The sequence below is a fragment of the Dipteris shenzhenensis genome, chromosome 19 (assembly GCF_047967505.1).
Source record: "Dipteris shenzhenensis isolate YYH24624 ecotype China chromosome 19, Dip_SZ_1.0, whole genome shotgun sequence".
Classification (NCBI taxonomy): domain Eukaryota; kingdom Viridiplantae; phylum Streptophyta; class Polypodiopsida; order Gleicheniales; family Dipteridaceae; genus Dipteris; species Dipteris shenzhenensis.
The window spans coordinates 49676539-49703858 of NC_141614.1; the positions used below are offsets into that span (position 1 = coordinate 49676539).

The following is a 27320-nucleotide window of genomic DNA, read 5'->3' on the forward strand; positions in this document are numbered from 1 at the left end:
GATACATTAACCCATTGTGAGGTTTTTGGCTATAGCAAGCATGCTCCAGTATACTTGTCAAGATTTAAACATTGACCCACTGACCCCCCTCACAAGGATGACCCTTGTTATACCTCGTAGTGTAGTTCATAAATAAATCATGTTGTAGTGCTATGAATGAATTGGCTATTACTAGAAGGTGTGTCAAGGTAGACTCAATATTCATCTCAAAAAGAGTCACTATTAGTGAATCTTTGGGCATGAATCTTTGGGCAATAGTAACAATGGACTAAAAACATGTGAAAAAAACATCTCAAATCGTCAAATAGAGGAGCAAGGCCCAAGCAGGTTTAGTTTGACACCACCAAATTTGCCTTTTTATCAATATCATGAAGCATAAAAATGCTATTATTCAAAAAACCAACCCAACCCAACCTTGCCCCATTGCAACTGAGGGAGGTAAAATCCAAAGGGCTTGCCGATGAGATGAGTTAAATTCCATTACCCTTGCGATCCTTTCGAGGGCCTTTGCTCTTAACTCTTGTCATGATGCATCTCTTCTCTCCCACCACTCCCCAACATCTTCAAGATATTAGATGAAATGTTGGAGCACCTTAATCACATCATGTGATCCTTGGATGTTCTATGTTGACTACTAATAACTATTTGAAGTATGCACTTCCCTTTCCTTTATCATAAAGAGTTAATGAGCCACATCGTCCTAGATGAGATCTTGAACACTTAGAACAACATTTAAGTCCACAATTCCATAAAATATATAGTATTATGAAGTATGCTCAAGTTATTCTCACATTTACAAACAAATCCATTCCATGCCATATGGAGGGGTTTCATAAGAATGCTCAAGTTATTCTCACATTTACAAACAAGTCCATTCCATGTCATATGGAGGGGCTTCAGAAGAACACTCAATCCATTCTCCTAGCCACAAAAACCACATGCAACCTAAATAATTTATTTAGAAATAATGCAAGATAGGCTCAATCATGATATTGTGTGGTGGCTATAATAGGTAGAGATTTGTTTTCAACGTTGTCTTATGTTCCCATGTAGGATAAATAGTTGTGTTTGAACAAATATGACACAACCTCAATATTTGGTGGGTCATTTATGGCAATGTAAAGAATAAGATGCATGCTATGGATTAGTGTGTGAGCTATAATGAGACCATCTTCATTAATGTTGTAGCACTTGATAGTTAACCAAGGGGTACAAATTAATAATGAGACAATGTTCATTAATAGTGTAGCACTCAGTAGTAGTTAATGAAGGGGTACAAATTTCCAAGAGGTGCTAGAATTATACATAATAAAAGACAACAAGGGGGGGGGGGGGTAAGATATCATCTATCTATTTTATACATTGATGTTGCTCGATGAGTGTGGAGAATTCAAAAATATAGCAAAGGGGAAAATATATAATGTTACAAACATCCTATGAAAGTGGTGAATTACTAAATAAAAGACTCTTTATGAAGTGTCAATCAGGGACAATCTTGGAACTTGCTTCTTACAATGCTTCTACCACAATAGGATATGATTGCAACTTCTTTGATTTATGGAACTGATGAAATTATACGCCTTGATGTGATTAAAAAAGCCATATTGGTAGCAACCCCAAGTCTCAAAAGAAAGAGATAATATCAAATTATAGACTAATGATATGATCAATGTAGTACATTGCATCTCATCACCTTGTAGCCAAAACAAACGTTTACAAAATGCATGCATAGTAAAAGGCAAGCAAATAACCATTCACAATGTTCACAATGCAGTTGTCTCCTTGCACCACTTTCATTGGGATGATGGCACATAGCCCCTTTAGTACCATACAAGCTAAAAAGTCTTGCATTTGCAATAGCAAACAAATCCCATGTTTGGATGCACGAGGAGTTGCATATGCTTATTTAACTCTCCTAGTGGTCCAAGTTGTCTCAAACACAATGTATGTGAGGAGACATCAAGATGTCGTTTACCATTTTACAATTGGGCTTGGGAAAACTTGCCATGTATTTTCCTAAATGGGAAATGCATTTTCAATCCCAACTAACCTCTCCAAAATTAACAAGAAGTTGTCATGACCATGCTAGGATGTATTGCTCTTTATAAGATAGAGCTAATAATATAATGTTGTGAACATAGAGTCTACATATTGCCACATATTTTTCTAATGGGAAATGTATTTTCAATCCTATGTAACCTCTTCCAAGTTAACAAGCAAGTTTTCATGCCCATTATTGCTCTTTATAAGATCAAACTAACATTGCAATGTTGGGAACCTAGAATATACATGAAGATAAGATTTGATACGTTTTCCTTTCAATGCAATTTGGATGTTTTTTAGTGTGCAAGGCAATAATGACATTCACCAACATGGACAATATCCCAGATCTCATCACACCTTATGGAAAATGTCTTTAAAAATAATGATGACACACATTGATGCTAAGTAGAGACCTATTGGCTTACTACATAGTTTCCAACACATGCCTTCTAGACCACCCAAAGATTTGACATCGTTAAACAAAAATTTGTTTATAAGAATATTTTATAGCGATGTTTGTATGATAGTTGAAAGCATGTTTGTAAATATGGTCATGAATGGTAAATGGGAGCATTGTTTGCTAGTATGTTCTCTACTAGTACCATCATGTGATCAGGATTGTAGCGGGTTGTAGTATCCCAAGTGGGGTAATAAAACAAAATAATTATTTTTCAAGATGTGTGAGAATCCTGAAAATTCGCATTTGCATAGTTGATAAATATAAAGTTTATATCTCAAAATGTATCATCTTGATGTAAGATGTGTGGTTGTGGTGCCTTCCCTTGATATCTTCCCACCTCCTATAGAGACATCAAACACTAGAAAGACTTGTGATGAGTGATTGAAGAAACATGTAACTGATTCAAACATCAAAGAAATACATTGCATGATGGAGCAAGTGAACAAAACATGTAACCGATCCGTGAGAGTGGGCTTGTGTAGTTCTTATCAAGAGAGCATATGGCGTGTGTTATAGAGTGTTAATGCAAATTTCAAATGCTGGAGCATTCATACTCAAAAAGTGGGGGCAACCGTGCCATAGTAAATTTGCATTTTATTGGAGTAGCTTTTGGTGAAATTCTTAATGGGTTCTGTTTTTCCCATGGGAGCATGTCTTCCCGTCTTGTGAAGGTGGCCACTTAAGAAAATTCAAGGTGTTAAATAGATTCATGTGGAATTAGCCTTACCAAGAGGGTTTACCTTCCATGGATGTGCTTGGATTATGTGAAGGAGGCCACACATGTGAGCCGCATGGAAGGCCATCATGTAGTGTGAGGTTAGATCACATTTCCATGTAGTGTAGTTGTGCTTATTGAAGACAACTTTTGCTTATTTCCACGACTACCGATACCATTTTAGGCAAAATTTTTGTGGCACTTAATTATCAAGGCAAACACGAGCAAAAAGGGTAATGCTAGTTTCACTGCTATAAGTGGATCCTTAAGTTTGAGGGAGTTAATATCGAAGAATAGTGATGTGGACTTATGTCACTAAGCCCAACTTTATTAATTTCATAAATTGATATGATGCCATAAAGAAATGAACTATGCTTGAAGATGCAGAGCAATGGCGGTAGATCAAGCGGTTTGGGCATTTGCCCACTTGGCATGTTTGATATCCTTGGGAAGCTCATCTGTGTTTGTTAGTGTAGGCCATGGGTAGTTGGCCCTTCTCTGAAGAGAAACAAGAGTGCACAAGTGCATGTGGGCACTGCCCTCTCATAATATAGTGGTAAGTGGCACTTTTGGATGCAAAGAGGAAGCAAACAACTTTTTAGTGCATTGGACTAAAAGGAAGTTCTAGCATGAAGGTAAGAGCTTTGTAGATATATCTCCATAAAAAGCAACCCAACTTAGCTAGCTTTTTTTAAAATTACAAGTTTAAATTCACAAAGGAGAATTCCACTACTAAGGGGGTTTCACACTTGTTTAGATGAGTATCCCTGCATGAACAGGTGTTCTATTCACATGAGAGGTAAACACACCATTGCGCAGTAGCAACACGTGGCCTTTTGATTCTGGATGGGACTTTGCACAACGGGAGTTCGCCCACAGCAGCAACATGCCCTTGCAATAGACGCTCGTCCGAATGAGTGTGAGGGCGGTTACACACCGACACCCGCCCAATGTAGGGTTGATGATGTACATGCCTTCATTATGCATGCCCATCATGATGGGCAATCACCACACTGTGTGATTACAAAAATTATATGTTATATATTATAATATAAATATTTTCAATTACTGGTCCATTCAAATTTTATTGTTTTTAATCTGAATTCTTACAACATTCCTTTCGTTTAATGCATGTTATCGATGCGAAGTACTAAGGAAATCCAAGATGGATGCAAGATTGAAGGATGACTACACCTTTATTCATATGGTTGTAGTCCATGTGACAATATTGTAAAAACTGCAACGAGGATTAGTTATTGTATCGCCTTATTCATGCATTTGTTGGACTTCAGCGTCCAAAATATGGGCATCACAAAATCAATAATGAATCACCACCCCTGACATTTGTAGGCAGGATCAGGTCCTAACGGACCCTGTGTCGCGTCTCATGTCCACTATTTTACTCATTCTCTTTTTTCCTTAAACAATTGATAAAGTAGAAGGATTCAGCTTCAATCTCGAGTTAGTAGTTACTTGCTCCACGATGGAAAGACTGCCTGCCGCAAATCTAGTCAGTTTTCCCAGTTGGATGGACGAAATAAAATTCGGCAAGATAATGGTAGCTGTCAGGATGGAGCATCACGAAGGGCAGGCCAAAAAGTTGAAGACAGACGTTTGCAAGTGCGAAGTAGGAAGGAAGAAGATTCAAGGGAGCAAAGACAAACAAAGAGAGAGAGAGAGAGAGGGGGGGATGAAAAAGAGCTTGAAATTCAAGGATTCAACCCTTCGAAAAAAACTTCTCCCTCCACTTTTCTTCTTCTTCTTCTATAACTATTTTTTCTTCTTCTTCTTCATCATCACCTTCTTCATTTTCTTCTTCTTCTTCTTCTTCAACAATCTCCTCAAGCTTCTCATACCCATAGCCGCCTCCTCCTCCTCTTGTAACCCTAGATCTCCCATGGATCCCCCCCCTTCCTCCGCCTCCGAGCTCCCCGCCCCCCCTGACTCCCTCCCTTCCCCCTCTCCCGAGCTTCAGGCCCCCCCCCCCGCCGATTTCCAACTCGAACGCCTCCCCGTCGAACCCGTCTTCGATGGCACCGAGCACACCGCCCCCCCTCCCGATCCTCAGGCCAATGCCGCCTCCTCCCCCCGTGATCTCCCCGACGGTGACGGATTTGCTCAAACTGACGACAAAAGCCGGTTCGCAGCTCTGAAAGCCGTGGATTGGCCCGAAAAGGCTGCCGCATTGAAGAGTTTTGTGAAGGAGCGTGGTGTCGTGGTGACGAACGCCATTCGGAGGCTCTCAGGGAAAATGGAGGATTTTGGACTGCTGCCGGAAAAGGATGGAAAAGAGAGCATCCCTGCAGGTTCCACGGAGATCGACGAGAAGGCCGTCGGTTCTCCACCTGCATTTCGACAGAAATTTGCAGAAGGCGCAGGATATCCGAAACCGGACGTTTTACAGAAAGAGGATTATGAGGGCCCTCAGATGAAAGGTAGAATAACGCTCTTTTCGAAGTCGGGATGCCAGGACAGTAGAGCCGCGAGAACTCTTCTGAGGAGAAAGGGTCTCCGCTTTGTTGACATCAACGTAGATATTTTTCCTCAGCGAAGGCTAGAATTGGAAGAGCGAACAGGAACTTCTACCGTTCCCCAGGTGTTCTTCAACGAGTCGTTCGTGGGTGGCATAGACGAGCTCAACGCGTTGGAGGCCACTAAGGAGTTAGATGAAAGGCTGAAGGAAGTCTTCGAGAATGAGTGTCCCTCCACGGGTCCTCAAGCTCCTGTCTATGGAGACGATGAACCTCAGAGCGTGAAATTCGATGAATTTGCAGAAGTTGTCAGGCTATTGAGGGAGAAAGTTCAAATTAAAGATCGATTCTACAAGATGCGATTGTTTAGCAAATGTTTCGCTGGTTCGGAAGCCGTGGAGATTTTGGCGGAGAGTCAATATTGCGAAAGAGACGAGGTGCGCCAAATTTGTTTCCTAATTGCTGCCTGGATGGGATGTTCGGATTTGTCCCTTAGGACATTCATTGCGTTCATTGGTCTTGAGGGTCATGTCCCAGGATCAACTTTTTAGTCAGACGTGTCATGTACAGGTTGCTGCGTCAGTTTATACAAAGTGCTTGTAGTGTTTAGAAATAAGGCGATTCTGGATTTATCGGGGCAACCAAAACCTTTTGGTTTTCGAGATCTGAGAAGCATAGTCGTGCTATGTTATCAATGCTTCTCCGGTGTGGACAGAAGTACATTGGGAAGGGAAAGCGACCCACTTCCCCCACCCGCACCTCTGCCTTTTGTGGGCAGTTCATTGGAGTTTATGGAGAATTGCTAAATCGGCCAGATTTACGCGTGGCAGGGCCAAAGAATACTTATTGTTGGCCGGTAAAGGCTTGCATGTTTTTTAGGCAGATCTACCAATAAAAGTTTATGACTGCACCAAACTGACTTGAATTGAGCTTGATTTGCATGTACGAGGTTCCACTGCGGTTTCCTTACAGGGAAATTTGAGACAGGAACGTGCGAACGCCTATTCGTTTTATATGATTGCCCATCTCATCAGGATGATGGATGGTTGCCATCTCACCTTCAACTATCCTGAGATGCTCATGAATTCTCTTACAGAGAGGGCGGAGCATTGACATATAGAAGATCACCTTTCCCAAATAAAACGATACTGTACCTCAATATGCTTGGTGCAAGCATGCAGCACTTGGTCCTTTTTGATGGCTATACAATTTTGATTGTCGCAATGTAAGATGGTCAGATTGTCCCGCCCAGAACCCATGCCGTCTAGGATTCAGTTGAGCACAATCGCAATGCAAGCAGCCTGATCCTGTCTCTGTCAATCAGAGTGCAATGGTAGGTTGCTTTTTGCTCAACCTGAAGTACAGCTACTTGAAAACAAAAAACAATATCCAAAAGTAGATCTCCGTGTGTCAAGATCTCCTGCCCAATCTCAGTCCCAAAAACCACTAAGCACCCCTCCTAAACCGGATCTGATGCCGAACTCCTGAGTTCCCTTGATGTACATGAGAATTCGTATAGCAGCAAGCCATTGGCTATGCTGAAAACTGACTCAGTAGCCCGATTGAATAATAGTTGATGTTGGGTCTCGTATCAGAGTACCAATCAACCTGGGATATTCTGTGATGTCCACCAGTGAGACAAGTTCTCCTTGGACAGCTTTGCGTTCACCTCTGCTGGTGTTGCTTCTGGCCTGCACTCCTTCATGCGATAAATCTCCCGATATTTTTTTTGGGTGTACTTTTGTAAGATGAAGATGCCATTATTGTCTTGAAGCACTTCAATCCTGAGAAAGTAATGCGGAGTTCTTGGGTCTCCTTGATCTTCTCGTCAGGATCGCGTCTAAGGATTAGGTTGCCAACATACAAAATACACATAGAGTGCCGTTTGAAGGACTTCTGAGCAATCTGATTCATTTGAAGTACTCACCATGCCCTTGTGGCCTGTTTGAGCCCGTAGAGGGCCTTTTGGAGTCTGCATACAACCACTGCTTAATTGATGTGAGTGCGGTATTTCCTGTATACTGAGCCGAAAGGCTAATTACAATTGTAGCAAATGGATGGATACAACTGTGGTGAAGGAGAGGTTCCTAGATGGCAAGGGTGGAGATCTGCTCTGCTGCGCCCTCTTCCTTGCTGCTGAACAGACCCCCTGCATGGCCCTGAGGTGGCTTTGCTGGAGGTGGATGCTGAGGAAAAAAATCTGCAATCAATCTTGTCGAGGGTGCCTTGAACACTCTGATGTCCACCAACTGCTGAATCATCCACGTCATGGAGTATGGCAAGGACAAAACTAGGACAGCACATGGAGGCATCCCCTAAGAAATCCAACGGCATAATCACTGGGCTGGTTATCCAACATACCCCTTATACCTGAAAATCTGAAGCCATAAGGTACTGGTTTTGCTTCCTGTGAATACTCTTGAACAATGGAAATGGCTGTTGACTGAGAACATCAGCAATCACATTTTCAGCACCGTGCAGATATTCAAATCATTCCCACATCCTACTGAAAAGTCTGGCTCATTGAACCTGGAGATCAGACCACTAGGTGGCTGGCATAGTCTCTCAGACCACTTCAATGCTCGACGACCTGTCCGAACCTGAAAATACTTCCCAGGTTTCAAGGCATGGACTACTGACAACAGCTCCTTATCATAAACTGAATACCTGGTCTTGCCCGGGATCAGCTTGAGACCCTCAAACACCATGTTGCTCGAGGGCTGCACCCATGGCATAGTCATCTCTCTCTCTCTCTCTCTCTCTCTATATATATATATATATATATATATGGGGTGAGAGAGAGAGAGAGAGAGAGAGAGAGAGAGAGAGAGAGAGAGAGAGAGAGAGAGGGCCCTCAGGTGGGATTTGGCATCCATAGAGAGGCTGAGGGAGCAAAAGCCAAACCCCCCTTGCCTGACTAACAGATAATGAGTGTATTCGCTTGACACTACAGATGACACAGGCTAGACAAGTAAGGTACTTGTACTACTCGTAGGGTTGCTAGGTACAAAAGGGGGACAAGATTATTTCAGCTGGTGCACAACTCCAGAGGTGAGAGATTGGGGAGGGCAGCTCCGTTCTGATCCACAGGAGATCCTAGAGATGTCCACCATGTTCTACCACAAGCTCTTCCAGGAAGAGAAGGGACGAGGTATGGGCCCACATCCCCTTAGTGCACGATGAGCCAGCTAGATACCCCTTCCACTGATGAGGAGCTTCTTGAGGCCCTCAAATGATGCTCTCCCCACTATAGCCTCTGGTCATCTTGCTGCACTTGGCATTTCAGGAGACTTTCAACTCAAGATGTCTCTTGCCATGGATCTTCACGTAAATCCTCCTGCTGATGAGGGTGTGGCAACACCTCTCCACTAGCCTCATCTGACCAAGCCACAGTACAAAGAGGAGTTTGAGCGCCAACCCTTGGTCTGGCACCCAAAGGTCCAAGATCAAGAGGGGCACATGTTGGGCCTTCGAAAGGGGGAGGGAGGCACACATACACCCACACCCACCCACCCACATCATTCAATGCGTGTTTTTGTGTGTGCTGCTCTCAAATCTCTCTCTATTTCAGACTTAAGTCAATAGCTAGTATGAGAGAGAGTGCTTCTCCCTATTACATGACCTAATGTACTTGCTGTTGTGGGCTGTAGGGCTGCAGAACTGCCATGTAGGCAACTATGCCATGGCCTGCAGATGTCCATGACAAGAAGCCCTGCTTGGAGGGAGCACGTTGATGGTAGTGCAAAAACCTAAGGCGGGAGGGGAAAGTGGTGGGCATAGAACTCTAGCTGCCTTGCTTCCTGCTAGGGTGGCAATACAGCCTGTTGAGGAGGGGCACAACATTCCCTAACAAAGGCTCGAGGCGCCCCAGGTCTTATTGAGGGTTGGGAGATGTCACTGAGTTGTAAATACTCCAAGTCAAAGGTCTAGTTGACCATTTATTTGATCATAATTATAGAACTCTTCATTTTTTAAATTATGGTCAAAGAGTTACCTTCCATTGGTCAAAGTATTAACTTCGGTCAAAGATACTTAACTCTTGTTAAGTAAGCCTAACCTTTGTTAGAGAGACTTGACTTAGGCCAAGAGGGTTGACTACGGTTAATGAGAGCATTTCAAACTCCTGAGCTGACTTTGGTCAGAGAGTGTTAGCTTTAGCCAACAAAGCTCGGTTGTAGCTAGGGAGGGTTGACTTCGGTCAACCAACATATTTCCGACTCTTGGTCAGCGAGTTTTGGCTTTAATTATGGTGCCTTGACCCTCAATCAGAGCCCCTTAATTACAGTCAAGAGGGTTGACCTCGGTCAACTATAGTATTTTCTAGGTTGTGCACATGTTGCTTGGTGGGGACGTCCATAGAGACTAGTCTAGAGTTTATTTTTGCATGCAAGCGCTAACAATGAGTGGGTGCCATGGTCATGTGCTTCAATTAATTGTTGCAGGTACCAAGAGGGGTTGAAAACCCAGACATGCTTGTCGAAATCTCCTTGAACCTATCTCCAGCAAGGAAAATCCTATACTCTATAGTTGCTGCCTCAACGCCCTTCATATATGCAAAGACGTGGCTCTTAACCGGCCCATTGTTGGCCCTCAAGTGCAGATTTTCTATCTATAGCAAGAAGTATGAGAGCTATGGGTGGCTCTGGTAGCCCGAATTTAGGACCTCAAAGGGCCCGAGAAGCAAGCCGTAATTGTTGAGGCAACTCAGACTTGCAAGGCTTCCCCTCCTGCCTCTCAAATTAGTCTTGACAGTCAAGGGCCTTGTTCACACAGAAAAGCAAACCATCAAGAAGGAAGTGATGGTGGATACAAAGGCAAATGAAATTGACATTGAGGCTGAGATTAAGGAGTATGAAGACAAACATAGCAATGCACTGAAGATCAGGATAAGAGGCCTTCTTGAAGGCTGGTTCAACAAGGTGGATACATACAATGAGACTGTAGTGCACATCAAAGCAGCCACCCCTACCATCGGAAGAAGACATAAACGAGACAGACTCCACAGCTAATATTCGCCACCTCTGGAGGGCATTGCTGTAATTACACTTAGGACACGGGATACACGAATGAAGCTTCTTTGCCAATCTTCCAAGCTGAAAGGACCAAGATAAAGATAGCCGAAGAACTCACGCAAGCTCAACGGAACCAAAGGAATTGGAATTAGCTGTTGGAAAGGTCACCTCCCCATCTGTAAGCCCCCATACGAGGAGAACATGGGGGGGGATGGGGGGGGGGGTTGAACCTGGGAACTGAGAGAATGCCACATGAGCAGCAGCATGGCTGCCATGGGGGCAGAGATCAGAGAAAGAAAGAGGTACCTGGAGGGACCCTCGTGGCTGCAACAGATGGTGCATTGAATGGACAGAAGCCAGCAAGCCAGTGCAGGGATGATGGCTTTGGATGGCCAGCCATCTGACCATAGGAGTGCCCAACATTAGGGCCCAATGAAGGCTGGCCTGGCAGCAGCACCACAAAGGCCCTTATATAGGGCAGAAGAGCCAGCCAGCCAGGCTGACCAGCAGGTCGGCTGGTTAGGGCTGGTCAGACTGACTAAGTCGGCCTGCATAAGGGGCTGGGCCCATGAATAGAAAAGAGGGCCTCAGGCCCGGTTTTGAGAGCCCTTAAAGGCGGGACCTGCAGCAGACTGGTCGGCCAGAATGAGGCTGACTGGCCTGTCATTTTTGGCAGGCCTGGGGCCTATATAAAGAGGGCCTTCAGGCCCTCATAAGATATCACCTGCAGCAGCACATCTCCAGCAGTTTGGAGCAGCCACAAATATCTTCCTCGGGCCTCATCACTGGAGGTGAAGGAGAGAACCTTGAAGCTGCAGCCTACCTAGGCTGTACACAGGCAGTAAGGTAGAAGGATCTGGACGGAGAGTCTACATACGCTCGAGGTGGAGCACGCGGGCTCGAGTCTAGAGATATCCTTCAGATAGTAGAAGTACCTTGTGGTAAGATCAAAGGACCACGCTCTGGTGGGCCTTTGGATCTATCTCTCTTTTGTTTTGTCCATAGTTTTGGACGAAAATATGTTGTTTTGGTAGCTTCTATATCTGGCTGGTTCATTGTCTATTGATTAGTCTCCACATCTATGTGATGCGCATAAGTTTAAGAAGTTTGTGATTCCACTCCTTACACACACTGTGTGAGCTCCTAGGCTATTCTATCAGTCTTCCGTTGTGCGTACCCTCTGTTGGTCCATTTCTAACATTAGCCACGGTCAAGCCTGCTAGGAAGGATAGAAAATGGGCAGAGTATTGTGAGGGCGTGCCTCTCATGCATAGTTGCAAGAATCGGAAACGCCGTTTCTTGAAGAAACACCGTTTCGTGATACTTTTTTTTTTTTTGGTTGGGTGGTTTTGCGTAGGGGGGGGTTGTTTTGTTGTTGTTGTTGTTTTGTTGGGGGTGGTTGGCTCTCTTTTGACTAAATTGTTTTTTGCCCTCTTTTGATTAAAACGTTATTTGCCAATTCGTCGCCTCTTGTCGTCGTTTCCACCGCCTCTTGTGCTGCTACTCTCCATCTTGCTGCTCTCCAGCCTCTCCGTCTTTGATTCTTGAGCCCGCTCTCCTCTCCATCCCTCCATTCTTTAGGTTGCTCTCCACCCTACAGGCTGCAGCCTGCTCTCCATCCTGCAGGCTGGCAGTTGCTCTCCATCCTCAGCCTGCTCTCCATCCCTCCACTACCTCTCCTCTCTTACCTCTTCTTCCTCCTTCTACCTCTCATCCTCCTCCTCCGACTCCTTCTACCTCTCCATCCTCCCTGCAGTTGCTCTCCATCCTCAGCCTGCTCTCCATCCCTCCACTACCTCTCCTCTCTTACCTCTCCATCCTCCTTCTACCTCTCATCCTCCTCCTCCGACTCCTTCTACCTCTCCATCCTCTTTCACCTCCCCATCCTCCTTCTACCGCTCCATCCTTTCTCACCTCTCCATCCTCCCTCTCACCTTTCCATTCCCTCTCAAACTTCGGATTGTGATAACTTCAAACTTGTTAGAACTTGGAACTTAGAACTTAGTTCATGATACATATTGATTGTTGAAGCATCATTCATGGATAATAGATGATACGAGACAGATCAATCATCATAGGAATTTAGACTCATAGAAGCATGTATGATGCTTCAAGTTTAGATAATTGTATTATGTATGATTTGCACTCTATTGATAATTATGTTATGTATAAAAAATAAAAATTTATACATAAATTGTATCATATTGCCGTTTCTTATGTTTTCGTTTCGGTTGGCAAGTATGCTCTCATGCTCAGTGTTAAACTGATGTATGGTCGTTTATTGTCTTGATTTTCAGACTTCAATGTAGGTACCTTACAATAATTCAGGGCTTCTTTTTGAGAGCTGCCTTGGTGCCCTCCTTGAACAGATGTATTAGCTGGTTTTTCGCTGTCCAATAAACCTGTTGGTCTCTGGTGGACATTGATAGACTTTCTTTCTTTCGTTCTTCTCACAGTGTGACCTAAATACCCAATCTCTTCTTTGAAGAGTTCACTGATTGAGAAATAGTTGATTTTTCCGAAGAAGATCTATCAATTTTTGTAGATATTATCCTTGTTATTACTGAAGATCACAAAGAATATCACAACAAACTTGTTGAGGTGAGGTGTCAAGATCCTTCTCATCATACTACAAAAGGTAGCAGGACCATTAGTGAGTCCGAAAGACATCACTAGGATTTCAGACTCCTTCATTCTCACTTGATACCCAATTTGAGATCTAACGTGCTAAAAACTTTCCGTTTTTAAGTACATATAGGTACTAGGAAGACATCATCTCTAGGTATGGGTTACCTGGTTTTTAATTGTTATCTTGAGAGCTCTATTATCGATACACATTTTGAATGTACCATCCTTCTTCTTGACAAGAAGTGCTGGACTTCCAAATGGTGAACTATTGGGTCGTATTAACCCTTCTTAAGGATTCTTGAATTTGTTTTTTGCCATCTTGATTCGATTCATCCTATAAGGGGCTCTACTGGGAGGACTTGCTCCTGGTTGTAATTCATGGAGTGATCTTCAGGTTATCTTATTTGCATGTCAAATAAAGAGTCATTTAACAAACCTATCCTCACAAGCACCCAAAAAAGTATGCCTCCGTTGGTCACAAACCTCAATAGATTCCGAGTGGTTCTTGACATAAACCAAATAATAGCTAACACCCTTTACAACAGCCCTCTTCATTTTGGTCAGAGAACAACTGAATAAGAAAGATATTATTTTATCCCTTTATAGAAACCTTAGTTCCTTAATGCATGAATGAATGGTGATGCATACGAGGATTCGATTTGGTTTGTGGATTAACAAATTAGTGCTGAAGTGGGTAAATTTATATGCATATGAACTATACCTACTTTTGTGCGCTCACCCCCCTCCCCCACCCCTCCACACCCCGTGCATGTGCCTCTCTTTGGGTGTGTGTGAGAGAGAGAGAGAGAGAGAGTGTGTGTGTGTGTGAGAGAGAGAGAGAGAGAGAGAGAGAGAGAGAGAGAGAGAGAGAGAGAGACGTGCACGTGTGTGTGTGGATGATGGCATCTGCTAATCGGCACTAGGTATATGGGTAGGGACCCCTTTCATAGTGTTTAATCCATCACATAATATTCATTGTTATGAAGCTTCCCTTCTATTTATGAACACATCCATGCCCATGTGCATGCCTGATGCCTACATACACAGCTTGCGATGCAAATATTTAATGCCTGATATCATTGCTATGTTCTTACCAGCCTTTGCTTTGTCATGCTTTATTTTCCAGGCCGTAGATTATGGGAGAAGAATCGTGGCCAAGCATTTTTTCCGGCATGTATTGCAGTAAGTGTTTGCTTCACAATTTTTGGAACCAGTTCATCTCTTGTTTGTTGTAATATGTGGTATGTGGATTGATTTTTAAAAGGTGTCGAGGAAATGTAGGTATGGTTTAGAAGTGCAGTTGCATTTATTAGCAAACATTATCTGGCAATTCTTAGTGTCTGCAGGTATGACAGTGAAAATGTCAGGTATCTTGCAACCTGATGTTATAACACTGTTGTATATGTCAGGGAAAATGTTTTTGAAGATGGAAACCACATCTACAGGTTCTTTGAGCATGATCCAGCTATCTCAACAAAATGCTTTAACTTCAGTGGGCTTACAAATGACATGGAACCTTGGTCTGCTACAGAGATTGAAAGTAGCCTGAGGAAGTTCACCCTTGCTATCATTGATTTGTATGTTTCGGATGATGGGAAGCATGTCGACTATCAAAGCATTTCTATGAGTGAAGAATTTAGAAGGTAGGGTTATCCTTGGCTGTTGTGCTTCCCACTTAAACTATTATCATACCCAAAAGTAAGCCTTAAGGACTGTATTTGATTGGCAGTCCGCTCTGATAAGTATTTCTCCCCCTCCGCCACCCGCACCACACCCCTTCCCCCACCTCCTTTAATGAATTCAAGGTTGGATGCTCAAAGTAGGCAATGCTAGTTTTGGGAGTGGACCTGTGAGGAATTCCACACAGAAATTGAAGCGTCTTTTGGCCCCAAAGAGGCTTTATAGGGCCTTCTGATATCTACAATTTGTGTATTGTCTTGCAGATACGTGAAAATGACTGAAGAGCTGCATCGTGTTGACGTCAATATATTGTCGCGAGAGGAGAAGCTTGCATTTTTTATCAACCTTTACAATATGATGACTATCCATGCCATTATTATTCTGGGTCATCCAACTGGCCCATTGGACAGGAGAAGGCTGTTTGGTGATTTTCAATATGTTGTTGGTGGCTATCCTTATTCACTGTCAGCCATTCAAAATGGAGTATTACGAGGGAATCAACGGCCACCATATCAGCTCATAAAGCCATTTGGACCAAAAGATAAGCGACTGCCGGTAGGGTTAATTGCTAAAGTCTTCTTCTTTTTGTGGGCTTGAAGCAATGCTTGGGGCAGGGCGGGGCTGCATGGAGATTTGGGCCCGGGTTACTAATTTCCCTGCAACCAAGGGCAGGTTCCTAGTTGGGTTTTTTTTCAAGATGCCATGTTAGTGCATGCTAATTTCTATACAGTGTTTGTTTTATTCCCCTTCCCACTTCTTTTACTTTCTTTGAAAACTGCCTTGACTCCATCTGTGTATTCTCGTCTTATTCCCTCTCTATTCCCTTGGAGCGAGGGTTGGAATGCATCTGGTTTGATACAAAATATTTGCTTCCAAGTTTCATTCAGCTAGATTGCCTTTTCTTTAGAAGACACATCGCTTGGTGCTCATAGAAACTGGGTATGGCTCCTCATCCATAGAGAATGGCGGTCCAGAAAGGTGTGTTTCTTCAGGATTACAGTCTTATGTGTACATGATCTTCCAACACCTGGTCACCTTACTCTTTGCACACTGATTAGTTAAGAGCAACTTATTTGCCTTTATGTTGTCTTTGGCTCATGAAAGTTTGTATAAAAAAGATTGTGCACACAAGGTCAATAATCTTTACATGGCTAGCTAACTGTGTGCTACAGCACTCATTCAGGCCCATGTGGCAAGCCCTGTAGCTCTGCCAGCCACAGGAGTAGCAGATGAGGACAGATAAGCAGGCTGACTGCAATGTCAGCCAGCCAACAGGCAGGCCATTCCAGGGGTTGACCACGTCTGCAGTACTCCTAGTTGTGCCCATTCTAGAGGGGTTGAGCCTATTAAAGGCTTTCCGACCTCTTATTCCTCTTTGTCAGAAGCAGTTGCAGCCTTAACCCTTTAGCCCTTCAGCAGCAGCCTCCGCACAGCAACTCCCCTCTCAGGTTCTCCAGCCTCAGCCCATCATGTGGGATGTAGCCCCTCGAGCTCCTACAGCCAGCCAAACCCCACTTCAGTCAGCCCTAAGCCTTTCCAGGGAGGACAGACACTAGTGTATGCAGCCCCTTCACTGAGGTATATTCACAGTTGTATACTAAGAGCTCTTGTGGTTGCCAAGGCCACATAGACAATAAAGTAGACATTATCATAACTGAAGTCTTCACTGTGCTCCAGTCTATGTGTACATAATCATTTATCTTATGTATGCATAATGGATTTCTCTTTCTTTCCAGTTAGCACCGGCGCTTCCACGCATAGTGGATGCATGAGCAAGCTAGTTTGAAAAACATATCTTCTCGTGTGCATTACATTGGTGTTAAGAGTGTCAAAGTGTTCTTCCTTGAGATTGTGAGGAGCAGCAGTGGGGTTGGCAGTGGCAGCAAGACACCCTAGATGTCCTACCCCGCGGAGCCTCTCCACAATTCCCCTTCTTCCTTCAACCTTGGTGCGAAAATTCACAAGATCAAGTTGGATCAGTTAGTGTATGGTGATGGCAAGTGCACCGTCAGTACAGAAACGTCACCGAAGTCATTCTAGTTCATGAGGTGGTGTCCAGACACACATCTGCAGCCCCTGTCACACCATTTGCCATGTTGTTCATGATGCAGGACATGATGCAAATGCAAGGACAAATGCACTTAGACCCTCAGGTGATTCTAGGGATGACCATTACCTTCTATTAAGAATTGTTTCAGTCCAAGGAGTTGTCTTTCAGCCTGGGAGACAATTTGGACCCACATCCCGTCAGTGGTTTCCAAGCACGAGTAGGTGAAGGGCCCCTTCATTGATGAGGAGCTCTTGGAGGCCCTCGAGGGCCTTCGTCCACAGAAATGCCTTGGAGAGGATGGATTAATACCATTCTTCTTTAGGTGCTTCTAGGAGTCATTCACACTCCCTTGGGTTTGGCTTTTCAAGAGATTTTCAACTTTGGCGCGCTGCCCCAAGTCACTCTATCGAGGGTGGATTTGTTTGATCCCGAAGTCTGGGGATATATTAGATATTCGGCAGTGGCTTTCGATTACCTTGCTGGATACCACTTATAAGATCTTAGCCAAGATCTTGAGCTTGTGGCTGCGGCCACATCTTGCGAACATCATATATGACTCGCACATAGGTTTTGTTGAGGAACGTAGTATCTTGGATAACATCTTTACTTTTTGGGAGGAAGTGGATTGTGCCCGAGAGGAGTCTCAGCCTATCACAATCCTTCTCTTAGATTTTGGGAAGGCTTATGACAGGGTGGAGTGAACCTTTCTAGAGGGCATCATGCAGATAGGATTCTCAGATAGATGGATTCGGGGTTCTCAGCCTTGTATGCAGGGAGTGCTAGTCAGATGCTTATGGGGATGGGGTACATTGGAGGAGGCCTTCTTCCCTTCGCAATCAGTATGGCAAAACTGTCCTCTTGCTCCTTTTTCTCTCTTTGTGGCAGAGGCATAGGTTAATTTTTGCACTTCCAGGCAGTGGGCATCATGGCGGCTCTCGGTTTACTAGCTCTAGAGTTTGGAGATTGTCATGGCACTCTTTGTGGAGGGCATGGCACGCCTATAGTGGGTTCGGGAGTCCCTAGAGAGGTGTTGTTTGGCATCCGGGGCTAGGATCGATTGGACCAAATCATCAGCTTCCTTGTGGTGATTGAGGAGGTTCCAGAGATCTTGGATTGGGGGCCATGCTTGGCTTTCGGTGGATTTGTGAGGGAAAACATAGACACTTAGGCTGTTAGGGGGGCATGGACATCTCAGCAGAGCAATAGATTGCACTCATGCTAGAGTGTGTGCTGTGCAAGTATTTGTATTGGAGCTTGGTCAAACCCTTCGTAGCAAGACAGACCCTTGTGCCCACACAATCTCCTTGGCCACGGCCTAATAACATAGCCTCGAGCTGGTGCTTTCACCACAAGGGATGGGTGGGACAACTCAGGCCCTTAGTGCATAACTTCTTGTGGGCGGGACACTTGGTGATGGTAATCTTGCCCCAGGTGGAGGGAGGACTTGGCATCATTGACTCGAAAATGTATAGCATAGCCCTTTCGGGGTCTCACTCCAAGCTTGGAGCCTTAGAAGCTCTTGGCCTTAAGGAGTTTGAGCGACATCCCTTCTATGGCAGCTCAAAGGTTTGTGATTAAGAGGGTTTCATGTTGGGGCAACGGATGCACTCTGGTTGGGCATAGTGGGATAGTGGCCTACCCAGTTCATTCGGAGGATGCAATCGTCTCCCCACCGATGCAGAGGCACGAGCGAGAGCCATCCCTCATATGAGGGGTCTCATCCTCTCAGCCTTGGTGGGAGGGTTTGCATAGAGCCTCAACCCCCATTGTTGGCATGGATAGTCCTCTAGGACTGGTTGTGCTTGAGGATCCAGTTTTTGCATCTCGAATCCTTCTGCGACTCATAGGCCAATCAGAGATAGATGGAGAGTGTGAGATGGACGAGACCGCAACATAGAAGAAGCTTCCTGCTCAGGTCCAGTAGGTCTAGCATAAATATTCGTTTGCTTCTCCAGGGTCTCCTTGGCTGAAGTAGTTAGAACTTAAGTCAAGTTAATGAAGCAATTTGTTGACCAACCTCACACCATTAAGTGCCAGTTCTTTGTCACGCTGCTCATCCCTAGCTGAAAGTGGTGCTGACGAGTCTTCACCACGAGGATGACGCTCCATAATATCAAACTAGGGTAGCAAAGGCAGCAAGCTGAAATGAATAACCAGCCGATAAAAGGGGCTGGTCTAGGGCTCTGAAATGAATCAGCAGCTCGAGAACAGTGTGTCCAGCTGCTGGTGGATGACCTCGGAGGTTCCAAAATACAAACCCTAATGGAAAAGCAGCAAGAATACTCCTTGAAATAGAGAACTGAGTGAACCCAAGTCAAATAACAGAAGCTATATACCCTGAAGTGCAAGAATGAATCAATAGAAGAGTGCTTGTGGGTGTGGGGACTGTTCAAGGTGCTTTAGCTGATCTGAAAGCCTCCGAAATCTTCAAAACGGCTGAGTAGGGTGCTCCAAAGTGCAAAGCAGCTCCCTAGAACAGCTCCGAGATGATATAGCAGGAGGCTCTACTGAAAAATGGTTGTTCAGGATGAATCAGAGGCTAGGAGCAGCCTCGAAATTGCTCTGTTGAAGGCGGTTCTGCAGTAGCAACCCTAGAACAACTCGAAAATGCAAGCAGCAGCTCCAAAACTGGTCGAAAATGCCTCCAAAAGTGATGAAAATGTGCAGCCAATGCCCCACGGGTGGTCGTCTCTGCTGCAACAGCCTGCAAACCCTAAAAATGGCAATGAAGCAGCTCCAAGATGGCTCGAATAGCCACACGTGCAGGCGTCTCTTGGAAGGCCCGACCAGCAGGCTGACCTTCCGCCTGAAGAATACTCCATCTAGGGTCTCTATGTTGGAAAAGGGTTGGTCACCTCCCCACTTGTGAGCCCCCATATGGGGAGTGCGTTGGGGGGGTGGACCATAGAACGGGAATAAGCATGGGCTGCCATGTGGGCAGCAGAGAGAGAGAGAGAGAGAGAGAGAGGACGAGTACTTGGCAGAGGAGATCCACCATCGAGGGCAGATCTGACAGAGAAGGCTCTAGATGCTGTCCAAGCTTGGAGAGGAGCAATAGGGCCTGGTTTGGAGCTGAAGAATGGGGCAGGAAATAGCTAAGGCATGGACCAAGGATGGGGCCTGGTTGGGCTGGTCTAAGCCAGCCAACCAGGCTGATATACACAAAGAAAGGGGCCGACCCCTAGCCAGCTGGAACAGACCCCTAGGTCGGCCAAATAGCCCTAGGGGGGCCGGTTATTTTGGCAGGGGGTGGGAGCCCTATATAACGGGCCATTTGGGGCCTCTATGAACAACTTTGGAGCAGCAAACCAAGAGCAGGAAGGAGCAGCAGGAGGACCATCCTTGGGCCTAGGTAGTATACACAGGAGATGAAGGAGACCTATAAGGGCTGCAGATTTAGCTCAAGGTGCTGCCCACCTAGGGGTGCTACAAGCAAAAAGCTATATAGTCCCTTAAGGATAGGGCACTCGTGGAGCACCTTGTTGGCCTTGATGACAAGTTGAAGATTATCTAGCCATGTGAGGTGACCGTATCCAAGATCTACAAGAGGTGTCTTTTCTACTCCAACTTAAGTTTACCTCGATCCTTTAACCCTTAGTACCACGGTTTCATAGTGCTTTGGACTTGGACACAATGCGTCACACAGTTACGTACCCCATTACACTTTAATTCCCAATCCTTCACAAGAAGTACAAAGCTCTTTTGTCCTCCATTGGGACATGTTTTGACACTTTTCTAGAGACTGCGACTACAACAGCCTCAATACGCTCTAATGATGGAGTCTTGAAGGTGAGGTTGATCGTGACCGAACGTACTACTAGAGTGTTAGAAAATGAAATACCACCAGAGGGTATACTGCAGCCGAAGACTTGTAGATGATCTGAGGAATTACACACAGAAGTGTTTCACTATGGAATCAAGCTGCACAAACATGTGTGTACTTCACAACCATTCATGTGTGTGCAAGCCAGCAAATAGATTGTGCATCAAAAAAAAAGAAGCAACACTTAATATTTTCGTCCGTCCACAAACTAGACACCAATACCAAAATGCTCTCCTACTATATGCATGGCACCTCTCGATCTGTGAGCCTGCGTTCTCCACTAAGCTTATGTAGACTCTCTGTCCAAAGATCCCTTCCACCTTGCTATCCGGAAAGCCAACCGCCATTACCTAGATCTTGGATACTGTCACCTCACATGGCTAGATAATCTTCAACTTGTCATCAAGGCCAACAATGTGCTCCATGAGTGCCTTATTCTTAAGGGACTATATAGCTTGTTGCTTGTAGCACCCGCCATTATCCAGATCATGTGGCATGTTTCGGTTGAATTTTGAAGTCTCAAATATAAACTTGTACATTTTAAGACCATAAGTATCAAGAGGAACACAATGTTTGAAAGAGGTATAGTATGTCGTATTGTACATATCTAGGCACGTCCTAGTGTTGACATGTGGCCCTAGGGAAACGCTAATGCTAGATTTAGTCATAGGTCTTGTTTGTTGTTTGTTTCTCCTAGGTTTGACTCCTTGGAACTAAACTACTTACTAAGGGCTCACCGTCATTATCACCACATTAAAGGTGGCATAACTGAAACATACAGCCCAAAATTGACCAACAAATTGTGACTGTCTATTTAAAATGAAGAATCTAGGCAAACAATCCTCTGCTACTCGGGCAGGCTTGTCTTTCATTCATTGGAATGAAGTGAGCCATCTTGGTTAGATGATTCACCATGGCGAGAATTAAATAAAATCGTTGTCTTCTTGGTATATATGAAATCCTTATGGCCATCCAACTTTACATGCTTTGCTTTACTTGATATGAAAAACATCCTGTCATGCAGCCATGATCATGCCTTTCATCTTTGGCAAAAGAAAATAATCTGAATTTGTACTTGGATATATTCTAGTCTTACAAATGTATATATATAAATGTTTTACGAGCTTATAAGTCTTCTCAGCTTTGGATGTCCTCAACAAGGCTATTATGGCATTGTCAAATGGTCTGTTTGAGATAATTTCAACTATATATAAGGATTTTGCCATTTTTCTTTCAAGCATACCATTATGTATATATGTTTTATGTAGCCTTGTACTGTCTTTTTCCGACCCCCATCTTGGGTCTAATTCATATCAAAAACTCGAGATATATTCGTCTAGTTCATGGGACTCTTTGCTAATGCTTATGAAAGCATCAGAAGCATCAGAATCTGGCATTTTACATGGTGTGTGACAAAGGATTAGAAAGGTGTAGGTTCTTTCCTTACCGATCACAGATGTCTCTAATGTCTTGTATAACTTTTTCGCTTGTCAGGTAGCATTGTTAGAACCTGAGCCGCTCATCCACTTTGCACTCACAAGCGCATCTCGATCAAGCCCTGCAATTCAGTGCTATTCTCCTGCATCAATTGATGCCGAGCTGAGGGCTGCCATAAGAGCATTCTTCTTGGATGGTGGTGTCGTGATCGATACAGAATCAAAGACAGTTTCATTTAGTAAAATCATGAAGTGGTACACATTTCTTTTCCTCAAATGCTCTTTAATTCTTTTAGATATTTGTCCTTGTTACATCATGTTCAGAGACTGTTTGTTATCTATAAGAGCATTGGGATGGTAGTCATTAGAATGGTTTTGTCTCAAGCCGGAAGTTGGTTTTATTTTCTTTATGAGGAAATCATCAGATTTGGTTGTTTCTTCTTTTAATATCTAGGCTTAGAAATAGAAGATACTTTGCGGCAGCCATGTTCTTGAGGGGCTTCCCCCTTGTTTATCATAATGGAACTGCTAGAATCTCTTGCTCTCTAATTTTGCCTGAGAGTTCCTCTGACCCCTGGAACCTCAGTGTTAACATTGCTGTGTATTAATTGTAAGTTGTACGAAGGAAGTTTTTAAGGGGGGCATGAATAGATTTTATTTCTGTCTGGTGCACTTTCAGGTCTATCCCTTCTGCAGTGATTCGACCCTACCGCTTTTAATGCTTATGCAACCCGTTTTGCATTCCTTTTAATGAAAAGTATCCTTGAAATAGGTTAGCTGATCCCGTTGGGAGGAAAGTGGCTCATCCTTACTCCTTTGTAGGCTAATAAATTATTTGATGAATCTTCTGTTATTATGGCAAAATCTGTCTCTGTTAAGCAGGCACGATCAGATTTGGTTTATCTCCTATCTAGGCTCAGAAACAGAAGATACTTTGTTGCCAGTGAGGTTCTTGAGGGCCTTCCTGTTAGAAATGACCCAACAGAGGGTACGCACAGCGGAAGACTTATAGTAATGCCCAAGAGCTCACACAGTGTGCGTGTGGGATGTGGAATCACAAACTTCTTTACTTAATGTGCATCACATAGATGTGCAGACTCATCAATAGACAATGAACCAGCCAGATAGAGAAACCACCAAAATAATATATTTCCGTCCAAAACTATGGACACAATACAAAATAGATAGATCCAGAGTCCCAGCAATGGTGTGGTCCTCTGATCTAACCACAAGGTCCTTCTCCTATCTGCTGGCTATCTCTAGGCTCGAGCCCGCGTGCTCCACCTCGAGCGTCTGTAGACTTTCCGTCCAGTGTGTTCTTCTCCACCTTACTGCCTGTGAATCAGCCTAGGTAGGCAGCCCCTGCCAAGCTTTGTCTGCAGCACACAGGTCCCCTTGGTCCTCCTGAATGTAGGCCCCAAGATTGCTGTTCCACTGCTCCAACCTGCTTGTGAATGGCTGCTCCAGAAGGTGTGATGATCTCAGCACCTTGCTGCCCTAGAAGACAGCCAAGGTCCAGCCCTTCTTGGCTAAGTCTGCAGCCCTTGTTGCACTCTCTCACCTCCTGTAGATAGGCCCAGAGAGTAGGCTTCCTGCTGCTCCTTTCTGCCCTGGAACTGCTGGCTGCTGGATAATGAATGAGGTCAAGAGCCTCTGCTTTTATAGGCCCCAAGGGGCTGGCAAAACCTACCTACCCAGGTCCCTAGATCTGGCCAACCTAGTCAGTTCTTCCTGCCCCCCCTGGGCGACTTTTCTGGCCCCTCCTGGGCCTCACAAAATCGCTCTCCTGGCCTCTCTTCTCCAGGGCTTGCTGGCCCACGATTCCATGCAAGGGCTGAGCCCTTCACCAGCCCTAGATAGGGCCTGGTTGGCTGGCTTTGCCCAGCCCAACCAGCCCTCCATATGGGCTGCCATGTGCTGCTCCATCCCCCGCCATGTCAGCGCCTGTTCACCCTGCTCTCCTGGCCCGCCTGTACCGCGCCTTTGTTCCAGCCCTCTGGTCATCTGCATCTGCTCTGTACCTTGCTTCTTCCAGCCCTCCGTACTGGCCCATACAGTTGTGCTGTCCGCCTGCACGTCTGCTGCAGATACTTGCAGCCCAAAGACCTCGCTCCAGGCTCTCCAGGATGCTCTTGAGCAGTGCTGCCCACATGACAGCCTTGCTGCTGTCCATGTGGCAGCCATCTCTTCACTCTTGGCTGTGAGGTGCTGCCCATGTGGCAGCCCCCTCCCTTTCACTTCTCTGGGCATCTTCTGACCTAGGTCTCCCTCCCCCACGCTCTCCTCATTTGGGGGCTTACAGATGAGGAGGTGACCATTCCAACACTTCCCCCAAGTTTGTCATAATGGAACTGCTACTTGTGAGAATCACTTATTGTTTAAGTTTTGCCCGAGAGTTCCTCTGACGGAACTTTGGTGTTAACAGTGCTCTGTAAATTATCAGTTGTGAGTCGTAGGAAAATGCTTGGAATGGAATGGAAAGCATCTTGTGATCAATGCTCAAAGAAGGGTAGGGTTAAATTTCTGGAGAAGGGATAGACGTGGAACAGTAAGAAATTGCACCAGACAAATAAAAACTAGCATATGCAACCTGTTTTGTGGTACTATCAATGAAAAGCCTCCTTGAAATAGCTGAATCCATGGTTTGCGATGGCTCATCCTTACTCCTGTAGGCTGATAAATAATTGACGAATCTCCTGATAGTAGGGAAAATTCTCTGTTTCTCTGTTTAGCACTGTCTCAAAAGCTTGAATTGTTCTCACCAACCTCAATAATTCTGACGTCTGCAGGTTCAGTGTTGATTTTGGCAAAAATGAGCTAGAAATTCTGAAGTGGATTGTGAATTACTTGGAGCCAAGCAAAGCTGAGGACCTTCTACACCTATTAGATGGGAGTCAGATGAAGGTTGTGTACCAGCCTTATGATTGGGCTCCAAATGTGTAGGTCTAGTGGGAAAATTTCCCGTATCGATTTTTTGGGAATAGGTCTTAATGGGTTCTGCATGAGCTGTTTTATTGTATATAAAGACATTGCGGCTTCAATTTTCGGGTGCTTTAAAAGAGGAACTCTTTTGTTCTCCTTCGAAATGCAGAGTTTCTAGGATGCATTCTTTTGCGTATCCAGGGAACCTTTGGCTTCACTTTTATTTGGAAGCAGGTCTTTACACAGTTTGTATTTTATATAGACATTGTGGCCCTAATTTTCGCCCACTTTGAATGGAAGGATTCTGTTATACTCTCCAGGGTTCTCCTTTTGGACTCCAAGTTACCTAGGTTGCATTATGCATTCTATTGTATGCCCAGGGGTTTGTTTGATGGGATGATTTGGTTTGATCACCGCTATTTTCTTAATATCAACTTTGATGGATTGTAGGAAAGATGGATTATAGGAAGATTTTGCCTCAGTTTTAAAGGCCGCCTCTCAGTAATGAGCACATAATTCAACTTTTATTCAAATTTCAGACATTTTGAGACTAATCTTTTTCTTGGAAGTCCACATATTTACAGCATAATGTTGAAGGCTTGAAAGATTGAAGGCAATGATGACGATATTTTGGATTCTTTTACCCTTAATTACTCATAGGTGACAAGCATTCTTGCATTTCACCCTAGGACCTTTGGGATGGCTACAGACTATCTAGTGTGATTTTGGTTTGAGGGCTTCTTATTGTTCAATCTACTGATTCTTTGGTATGAAGGGAGGTGGACTGGGTTGCTTTGACGATTGTGCATAGTTTTGCTTGATAATATGCATAGTTTTGCTTGATAATATTGACACTTTCACTGGTTGATTCCACTAATAAATGCATGCATTTGTACATGTGCACGTGCATGCCATGTTTTTGTGTGTTAAGGTGCATGGTACATTTGTGAGCATTCTATTAAATTGATGCCATATAACCGATGGCAGAGGGGGGTAGGCTAGGGCCGCTGTTTGCAGCCTTCCCGTCTTTGGCTTCCTCTTCGACGTCAGTGTGCAGTTTAATTGCAGGACAGCCCTTATATGAGGAGTTCTAGCGGGTTGGACCGTGGAACTACATGGATGTTTCCCTACCTACCCCTCTGTCTAGTTCTTGGCCATTTGTGTTTGCCCCTTGAACAGCAAGGTCCATTTGGGCCACTTGGCGTTTCCTGTTTGCAGCAGCAGTGATGAGGTGTCCTCTACAGACTTTCGATTGGATTTTTAGGGTCCACATGTTGTCTTTCATGGGACGATGGCTAGGATCGGTTGGGTCTGCCATGTGGACTAGGGATAAGGTGAAGTGTGAGGTGAACTTTTCTTGAGACATGCTTGGTATGGGCAGATTACTGATTGTGACAGGGCCCTCTCCCAGGCCTCTTCGGATGCAACGTTGTAACCCTTGCAGGCTTTACCTCCTTATCTTGGGGTTGCAAACATGGATCTTTTGACTTGGGCCCACAGATTTACCGTGGTGTCTATGATGCCTCTTGCGAGGCGGAGGACGGATTGGGACTTCACCAAGGCCGGTTTCTTAGGGCGTTTTGTGCAAGCCTCCAGCTCTAGGAGGTGGGGTTAGAGCATTTGGTGCAAGCTTTCAGGGGTCTCTCTCTAGATCTCTGCCCTCCCCTTCCCTCCCTCCACATGAGTTGGATAGTAGTGACTTGGAATGTGAATTGCTTTCATGACCTTGTGCATCAATTGTCGATTGATTATGAGATGGGACTTGCAAGAAGCCCTAGTTGGGTGTTTGATGGATGTTCATGCTTCAAGAGCATATGTTCTCAACAGTGGATGTTTGGAGGCACCAACATTTGCTCCTAGTCGAGGTTCTGAGATGTGGTTCTCAATGGTAGGTTTCAATGGTGGAGTTTTTTTCTATTGGGCATACCTTGGCCTTGGAGTTCTTTGACTAGGGACAATTGATAGCAGGCTAAGTACTACGTGGATCTCTATGTTGGGATCCTCAGTATTTATGCACCAACACATCGTTAGCAAAAAGGGATTCCTTTAGGCCATAGCGCACAAACTCTCTTGGATGTGG

General features: G+C 44.6%; 1 protein-coding gene across 1 annotated transcript; it reads left to right on the forward strand.

Annotated features, from left to right (window-relative positions):
- The first annotated feature begins 4985 nt into the window (after positions 1-4985).
- Positions 4986-25554, forward strand: LOC147890589 (uncharacterized). The gene is made up of 6 exons (XM_087390779.1): positions 4986-6126; positions 14456-14511; positions 14739-14972; positions 15273-15564; positions 22377-22573; positions 25108-25554. The coding sequence occupies exons 1-6, from the start codon at positions 5116-5118 to the stop codon at positions 25259-25261; spliced, it is 1944 nt and encodes a 647-aa protein (XP_087246905.1). The 5' UTR covers positions 4986-5115; the 3' UTR covers positions 25262-25554.
- The last annotated feature ends 1766 nt before the right edge of the window (positions 25555-27320 follow it).